At 33.1% G+C, this 9,262-nt stretch overlaps 1 protein-coding gene across 1 annotated transcript; it reads right to left on the bottom strand.

Moving 5' to 3' along the window:
- Positions 1-3,218: 3,218 nt before the first annotated feature.
- Positions 3,219-7,608, bottom strand: LOC21412091 (G-type lectin S-receptor-like serine/threonine-protein kinase At4g27290). The gene is made up of 7 exons (XM_024172231.1): positions 6,190-7,608; positions 5,960-6,070; positions 5,172-5,362; positions 4,211-4,421; positions 3,891-4,128; positions 3,636-3,786; positions 3,219-3,530 (listed from the first exon to the last, which is right to left on the bottom strand). Exons 1-7 carry the CDS (start codon positions 7,487-7,489, stop codon positions 3,219-3,221), a joined length of 2,514 nt encoding a protein of 837 aa, XP_024027999.1. The 5' UTR covers positions 7,490-7,608.
- Between the last annotated feature and the right edge of the window lie 1,654 nt (positions 7,609-9,262).

The following is a 9,262-nucleotide window of genomic DNA, read 5'->3' as shown; positions in this document are numbered from 1 at the left end:
CTTAATCTAATAAATCAAAAAACATATTTTAAAACAATCGAGTGCTGTTTTGGTGTAAAATAAATAAATTTTACACTAATAGGCGCGTAAAATAAATACTAAAAATTATAAATTTCAAAATAAGAAGACAATTAAATTGTATTCAAATTTATTAGTAACATGTTACAATTTACGACCAAAAGTTTATTTGGTCGTAGAAACTCTTTTTCTGCGATCAAACTTTGGTCTCAGATGTCCATTATCTGCCAGCAAAGAAAAGTTTGTGCAGAAGGGCATTTGTTTGTTTGTTTTTTTTTTTTTTTTTTTTTTTTTTTTTTTTTTTTTTTTTTTTTTTTTTTGCGACCAAATACTTATTTGGTCGCAAATTCTCTTCAAATGTGTTTTTTGTTGTTGTATTTTTTGCTTATTTATGATGTTTTATATTGCTAATTGATTTAAAATAGTGAAAGTCACCTTTTAAACATAATCATCTATAATTGTTTAGTACGATTTTAATTTAAAAATAGGAGTTCAAGTAAATGTGTTGAAGAGTTTATAAGTAGTAAGTAGTTAGATACATGTTATAGTTATAAGATTAATATGTTTTATGTAGTCAACGCTTCTAATTGATTTCAAATTATCATGACTAATTATTTTTTGAGTAATGAGTGTAAAATAACTACTAAAAATTATAAATATCAACATACGAAGACAATTAAATTGTATTCAACTTTATTAGTGAAATGTTACAATATGCGACCAAAAGTTTATTTGGTCGCAGAAACTCTTGTTATCGACCAAACAATTTTAAGGTAGAGAACGTTTTACTTGGATTACACGGCTAGCTATCGATTAGTATGGTCTTTGGCTAGGACTTGTCACCTTCATCAGAAATATTTGATCAAGTGTTTGTCAATGTTGAACATATATGATCAATCTGATCACCCTTATTTTACGATATAATTGCTTAGATTACTCTATTAGTTAGTTTGAAAATTGACCAAGACTTTCCTATTCCTTTTAAGAAATTAACTCAATAGTCAATTATGCTCTAAAACACTAATTGTAGGGACAACATAAACTATAATAGAATAGGTGCATGGTCAAATAATTAAGAACTAAAATAAGAAGTGATGTGTACAGCAACATGTTTTTTTTTTTTTTTGTTTTTTTAACTAAACAGATAAGGCTCTCCAACGAATTCTTGCAGTCTAATACTTCTTCCAAGTCAACAAATTAAGGCGTCTAATATCAGCTAACCAACAATGGGATTAATTCATTAAAGGACTCCAATATTTAGCCTTTTTAATGAATTTTGTCTAAAAAATAATTGTTGAAATGCAAAAGGTATATCATTTTACATTCAAAGAAAAAAAGTATCTCTTTCAAGGTCTCTCTGTTAAATACGACAGAAGATGGTAGCCTAACAGTAAAGGACGACCGTGATTGGGTCTCTCTGTTAAATACTGCTTTTTCCTATTAAGCAAAGTTTTCAAGAAAAAAATGCTTTCTTTTAAAGAAATTAGTGGGTTATCAAGCAAATCATTCTGACGGGCACTTACGAGCCCAATACGATAGGCCCTTAGAATTTCAAAGATCTAATGTGGGTCCAATGCCCGCATTGATTTAAGAGACTCCGTTGGAGTATAAATTTCAGAGGCCTAAGAGTTAGAAGGCCATGAATAAGTTTCTAGGCCGAATTGGACCTTAATATCATAATAAGTCCAATAAGAAAAATTATAGAGAATAAGTTACTAGATTGGGTAATTAATTTTCAATCTAGACATAAGTATGTTAAAGGGCAATTAAGGAAAATAAGATTTTGAGGATTTAATAAAATGATCCTTATAATAAATTATCATTCAATAAAGGTTAAGGAATACATGCCTTAAGTAAAGGGCTAGATTTCCTTCATAACCTGCTAAAATAGAATAGCAAATGACAGATAATCTCACACTCTCAATGGGTGTTCATTTTCAGAAGTAAGCAAGTAAGAGAATAGGCTGTTTGGCGAAAAGTGGATTCCAGCTCTGTAAAATCAGGTAAGTAGGAATCTCGTCTACACCATGAATAGATTTTAAAGAAAAAAGTTACGCATGTTATATGTGCATGTTTATGCTTTAAGTATTGTATGCGATCCCATGTCATACTGCATACACCTTAATAAGTCCAGAGGAACTTATAAGAATAATCTCAGTTGAATGCTGTACCAGCCTCTAAGAGAGAGGTGACTCAGGCTCCCAAGGGAGAAGAAAAAAAATATAATAATGTCCTCTGAGAGGGAGGCATTCAGTTCAGTTATAATCACGGTGTCATGGGGGACCTTGCAAACCCTCACGTCCTGATGATTGCGCGCAAGTGGTACGAACACTCGGACCCATCAGTAAGAAAGATAAGATAAGATAAGATAATAAGACACTGATAAGACATCATAATTAAGTATAATCAACTCATGCATATTTATTCATGTGTACTTACAGTTATTTTGTGAGAGATAGTTCCTAGTTGCTGAGCGAAAGCTCAATCAGATATGTTCATGCTGTAGGTAAGAAACCTATAAGCAATTCTTGAAGGGCAATGGCGAGCGGCGGATGAATGGTGGAGATGGGAATAGATACCGCTCACACTTAAATCTTCCGCAGTAAGTTTAAGTAAAATCATGTATATGTCTATATGATTCAAAGGTTTCAAGCATGTATGTTTAAAAAGTCTATGTATATATGTATGTGAAGAAAACCGAGGTTGTAGCTAACAACCCTAGTCTTGAGTATTTAAGTTTTAGAACGTTGCAATAGTGCATGCAACAAATAAATGAATTTTAAACATAACGATTTAAATGATTAATTTTAAAAGGACTTTAAGATGTACGTGAATTTAAGATTTCTTACGAAATCTGTTTTAAAGTCAAATTAGACGGCCCGATTGAATTGGCTAGTTTTAGAAAGGCTTTTAAAGAGTATTTGAAACAAGAGTTCAAATGCTGCTCCGTCTGAAGGATATTTCTAGATGGTTTTATCTTAATTAAAATTAAGAAAAGCTTTATTTAGTGATTCATTCTTTTGAAATTATTGTTACGAATTATGAAATTATTCCTTCTTATATTAAAAAAAGAATGTTCCACAAATTTTAAGAAATTTCAATAAGTACAAGTTAATTTCAGCTACAATAGCGGCCTCTTAAGAGGGTCATCACAGTAATAATGTGGGAGTTCTTGCAAAAAAGTTTGCTATAATTATACCTTATCGGGCTAGAAACAGTGAAATGCTCATATCATTTTTTGAAGATGATGCAAGCTCTGTAAAGGGAAGGTCGCCTTTATCTGAATCCGTCTCTAGGAAATAGCCGGGTGGTAATTTGGGCTGAGGTAACTCACTATCACTTCCCAACATCACAACCACAGACGAGATGTTTGGTCTATCCACCGGACTTTGTTGTACGCATAATAGCCCAACATGAATGCAACGCAACACTTGTTTTACATTGTGTTCTGCTTCCCTTAAGTGCTTATCAAGCATGTCAATTGACTTTCCTTCTTTATGCAATTTCCATGCCTGGAAAATTGCAAAAAAAAAAAAAAAAAAAAAAAAGTGTCGTTACTGATAAATTTAGATAGTACTTTCACGTAATAAGTTGTAATGAAGCTTTTTGAAAATTACATGTCCAATGAGGGTAAGGCCATGATTTTGAAGGTGAAAGCCTGTGCTCTTTTTTCCACTTACAATCTCCAACACTAATATACCAAAGCTAAAGACATCTGACTTTACTGAGAATAAGCCATGAATTGCATATTCGGGTGCCATATAGCCACTACACAATATCATTAGATAGTGAGACAAAAGAAGATCATATTTTTGTCGGACTGTAATTTGTATTTATTTTTTTAAAAAAAGGAAAGTAAGAAGAATACTAACTAGGTTCCGATTATTCTGCTTGTCTTTTCTTCAGTTTGGTTTCCTCTAAAACTTCTGGCTAAGCCAAAGTCTGAAATTTTGGGATTCATCTCATTGTCAAGCAAAACATTACTGGCTTTGAGGTCTCTATGTATTACTCTCAATCTAGAATCCTGGTGAAGATATTGAAGTCCTCCAGCAATTCCGCATATGATGTAGAAGCGCTTTGACCATTCGAGTCCTTTTCCTTGCTTTTGATCTGTCAATGATTTTTCCAGTTTAATGAAGCAACACTATAGAAAAAAATTCATTATGTGATCTAGGTGGATTCTGTTTCTGACCAAAAATGAAAGAGTCGAGGCTTTTGTTGGGCATATATTCATAAACCAACAATTTCTCTTCTTCCTGAAGGCAACAACCAAGAAGCTTCACAAGATTTCGATGTTGAAGCTTGGCAATTAGTTTTACTTCATTTTTTAGCTCTTTTACTCCTTGTGCAGAACTTATTGACAGCCTCTTGACTGCAATTTCTTGTCCTTTTTCTAGCTTTCCCTGTAAATCACAAATATTAGCAAAAGAGTAACATATTGTTATTTTATCTTGGATTAATTTAACTGGCGCCCTTAAACTTTAGAATCATTCCCAATTTACAAACTGAACTTTAAAAATAATCACTTTACATCTCAGATTTTAAATTAATTCCATTTAGCCCCCTCTATTGGAATTCCTGTTAAAAAGATACAAAAAAAAAAAGGAATAATGTAGTCACATAGTATTTTTGTTAAAAACAAATTGAAAAAGACCACATGACCACACTTAATTCCCACTTTCTCCGTTTGATTTTAAGTGAAATTCTAACAAAAGGGGGAAGGTCATAGATTTTAAAGTTTGGGGTGTAAACAAGGAATGACCCCGAAGTTCTGCAGGTACCATCTAGCCCTCTCTATTGGAATTTTTGTTAAAAAGATACAGAAAAGATGGGATAATGCAGTCACATAGTATTTTTATTAAAAACAAATTGAAAGAGACCACATAACCACATTTAATCACTTCTTTCTCCGTATGATTTTAAGTGAAATTGTAACAAAAGGGGCAATGTCATATATTTTAAAGTTCGGGGTGTAAACAAGGAATGACCCCTTTTTTTTTTCAGCAGGTACCGGTGAGATTAACCCTTTTTACTTTTAGTACCTGTAATATTTCAGACAAACTAAATACGAAAAAGTCAAACACTCAATACACCAGGACTAGATATACGTCATTTTTTTATTCTATTATCAAATTTAGATATCAGAAGCTTACTCTATATACGGGTCCGAAACCGCCTTCTCCAAGCTTATTGTCCATTGAAAAATTTTCAGTGGCAGCTATTATAGAAGATAGGTTGAACAAAGGAAGTTCCAGGTCTTCATCTTGGTCTCCATCCTGACTTATTGTTTGAATTCTATCTGTTTTGTCAAACATAATTATACGAATGGCTTGAAAATTTGATTTTCATGTTAGACGACATATGCATGTACATGTACACATGTATATATAAATACACACACATATATATATGTGAAATTATGCTAAAAACCCGTGTAAGACATATGAGTTATGAGCTTTTACACATAAAAGAACATGTAGAAGACCTCACTTTCCATTTTTTATATTGTTAAAGATTAAAGATACCATGGAACTAAGGCAAGGTGACTCAAACCAAAATTGGAATAACAAATAATCATACTCTAACTGTAAAATAAATAATCTTTAAAATTTGCAATAGTTGTTTTTTTATGAATTGTTCAAGTAGAATGCAAGATGAGTTGTCGTAGGCAATCCAATTTTCATTGCTGTTGAAGTGCACACAAGAGACTCTCTTAGGGCTCGCGCGCACTCTGTGAGCAGTTAGAAATAGTCAAACGCTTCGGGGAAAAAAAAAAAAAAAAAAAAAAAAAAAAAAAAACTCAAAAGTCCAGCGGTAATTTTTTCAGAGTTTATGCATGTATTATTTTATTTTATTAATTATATTTAAATTAAAGCCTGTCTTAGGTGTATTTCTTGAAAAACAGAGTAAGAATTAACATAATCCAAATAACGATTATTACCTTTTGAGACTCTCCTGCAAATGCAATAGCCAAGTAGGACCATCCCAGAAAAACATCCAATGATAGCTACCATGATCACAGCTCTCTTCTTCTTACCAGCTTTTCCTTTTTCTAAGTTATTTTGAAAATAAAGAAAATCAAATCTAACTGTAGCTAGAAGATTTGAGACTGAAGACAATATTGAATATATCTATAATTATTGTCATATCTGAAAATAATTACGCTCATACCTAGCTCTAAATGTGACATACGTATAAATAGATCTTGTCCACCATCTGAACATGTCCTAATATCCATCAGATCACCAAACCAGATGGCACAACCACTGCCTCGCCCTCTGATATCGGAGTTTGTATACGCTGTACAAGAACAGTTGCTTAAACATTTGGCCCTGCATTCCTCTAAATTCATACTCTTATTCACCCAAGAATGTGTTGTATCTGGCACTTTCAATTCCGAAAATTTGATGAACCCATCTTCATTTTTCTTTGTACAGTTCAATGGATTATTCCGTACACATCCCTCCGACCAGTCCATCAAATTCCATTTCTCTTGAGACTTGGGCTTGAATCCTCTTAGGCATTGACAGATCGGATTGTTGTTTATAATACAATTCGCATTGGCTCCACAGACACCATACTTATCACAGTCATCTCTAGGTACTGATGAGTAAAGCTTCCAAGTTTGATCCGCCTCTATGTAGATAATGCGCTCACGAAGACTTGTGGTTTGGTTCATAACTATTATTGAGATCACGGACCTATTCTTGAGGTTGTATGTGTAATACACCTCATCATCATTATATACAAACTCGAAACTATAAAGTGGGTTTTCCCTTATTTCCGGTGAGCCGCTAAAACGCATGCCATTCCAAGGTCCGGTGCGGTAGAACTTTGCTGAGCCTTTCCGGAAATAAGCTTCAGGGAACGTATGAAGTTGTGGATCAAACTCAAACCCAACAGTGAAATCTCCAGGACAAGGGTCATCCCAGCTATTCCAAGCCGAGAGACGCCGATTAAGAGCCGTCCTCAAATCCCACCCGAATTTGAAGTTTGGCAACATTGTATCTGAGGGATAGTCAAAGCTTTGCCACAAATAGGTCTCCCTATTTCTATCTTCCCCATCTCTTAGTACAAGATTTCCAGAATCTAGAAGCTCTACTATTGGTTTTTGGGCTTGTTTCGATGAGTTTGTTGACCACACAACACTCTTATTCTGAGACAAAAGCACAAGATTGCCTGTGTTGCTTATGGTCAACAAGCCAGAGGAATCATTTATGGGGTTGCAGCGGTTTGCGACCCAAACGACTCTTTGAACTGGGATGTTCTTGTACCAAATTCCCACATAACGGTTCGTAGAATTTCCTGGAGTAAAGAAACCAAGCTCAAAGGTTCCTTCTTTAGAAACCAAAGTCGTGCCATCGCTTATAGATTCCGATGGATCAATTCTATTAACTGCCGTGGAAATTGTGTGGAAGAGAAAAAGGAAAACAACAGCAATTCTAAACATTAAAGTGGGAAAACTGGCCATTTTGTTCTATTTCTCCGACTTCCTACATTAGGTGATGTAAATTGAAGGCAGAAAACATCTTGTGATGTAACTTTGAGAAGGTAGCTTGGAGCACAGGGGAAGGCAGGTGTCAATTTGCAGTATCCAGTCTTCTTCAGGCACCATTCACCAGCGCATTTTTTATTCGAATGATTAAAGAATGGTTGACAAGTTCATTTTTTTCTTCTAATTTTGATTTATGAAAGAAAATGCATGCTAGTGTCCACTTGACCGCCGAAAAGTCACATTTGAACATTTCATTTCCAAATATTAAATCTTCCTCAATGTGTACATGAAGTAAACTACTATGGTATATTATATAGGATTGGCGACAACCCTTTAAAATTCTAACGTTTTTAAACTACATAGACATCACTATCAACAATGACATCTTGCATAACTTACTACTTCTTCCAATTCAGATAAGGACTACTGTGGGACATACAGGTTCTAGATGTATCATGAAAAGTAATGATATAAGTTTATTAGCTAAATTTATGAACAGGGATGTTATATTGTACAATTTTTGAAACACCCCCCACTGATTTAGTGCATCGTTAGTCCCTGAATTATGTGTATTCTATCACTTTGATTCCTGAAATTTTAATTTTGACAAATTACTCTCTAAGCTTTTGATTTTTGACTATTTTGGTCCCTATATAACAAAATTGATGGTAGATTTTAGAAATTTCCCATGGATAATTGCTTATACACGAATAATAACTGAAGATTGCACAAAAATAGTTATATTAAATACAAAATATTCTCTTTATTGTTATTATATCTTAGAAGTTTCAAAAGTCATTTGCCAATTTTACTGTGCATGGACTAAAGTGGTCATAAATCAAAAGTTCGGGCAGTAAATTCGGGAATCAAAGGGAAGACGCAATGCACATAATTCGAGGACTAAATTACCCTAATGATAACATTACTTTTTGTAGTATAGTAAACACTAGAATGGAAATTGAAGTGTTTACCATAACACTATCTAATATTGAAGTAAACACTGAAAGCGGAATTGAAGTGTTTATCTTAACTTTCCTTTCTAATTCTACCTTTCCATTTGCATTCCTTTATGGTCAGTAAATGTGCCCTAAGAGCACGAAAGTAGCAGTGACAAAAAAAAAATAAAATAAAATAAAACCGCGTTTCTAGTTCTTGATGTCTCTACTTTAATGGTATAAAATGAGTATAAGTTCGTGAATAATTAACATGCCTATTGACTAGGATGCAGGTCTTCTGTTCGGTGTAACCACTACAAGAAAACTAACTTTCTGCAACCAACAAATCTACAACAAAAAATTATTTGGTTGCTAAAGTGGCTTTCTGCAACCAAATTTTGGTTGTCAAAAATCAATACCGAAGCTAAAATATCAGTAACCAAATTTGCTCGCAAAAACATAAGAAACAGCGACCAAAAAATATTTTGTCATAAACAAGAAAAAATTTGCAACCAAATAAAATTTAGTCGCTGATAATGATTTTTTTGCACTCGAATATATTTTTTATTTTTTATTTTTACTTATCTTGCATTTTAATCATATTTCCCCTTAATCTAATAAATCAAAAAACATATTTTAAAACAATCGAGTGCTGTTTTGGTGTAAAATAAATAAATTTTACACTAATAGGCGCGTAAAATAAATACTAAAAATTATAAATTTCAAAATAAGAAGACAATTAAATTGTATTCAAATTTATTAGTAACATGTTACAATTTATGACCAAAAGTTTATTTGGTCGTAGAAACTCTTT

The sequence above is a fragment of the Morus notabilis genome, unplaced genomic scaffold (assembly GCF_000414095.1).
Source record: "Morus notabilis unplaced genomic scaffold, ASM41409v2 Scaffold54, whole genome shotgun sequence".
NCBI classification, from domain to species: domain Eukaryota; kingdom Viridiplantae; phylum Streptophyta; class Magnoliopsida; order Rosales; family Moraceae; genus Morus; species Morus notabilis.
The sequence above is the reverse complement of the archived record's forward strand: the minus strand, read 5'-3'. Positions and strand labels throughout refer to the sequence as shown.

Bases quoted from the DNA above. Each gene is read 5' to 3' on its own strand.
- LOC21412091 (XM_024172231.1), bottom strand. From the start codon at position 7,489: ATGGCCAGTTTTCCCACTTTAATGTTTAGAATTGCTGTTGTTTTCCTT. The intron at 5,363-5,959 runs GTAATAATCGTT...GTCTAACATGAA, and splicing joins TTGCAGGAGAGTCTCAAAAG to AATCAAATTTTCAAGCCATT. The intron at 4,129-4,210 runs GTCAGAAACAGA...AATCATTGACAG, and splicing joins CCTCGACTCTTTCATTTTTG to ATCAAAAGCAAGGAAAAGGA.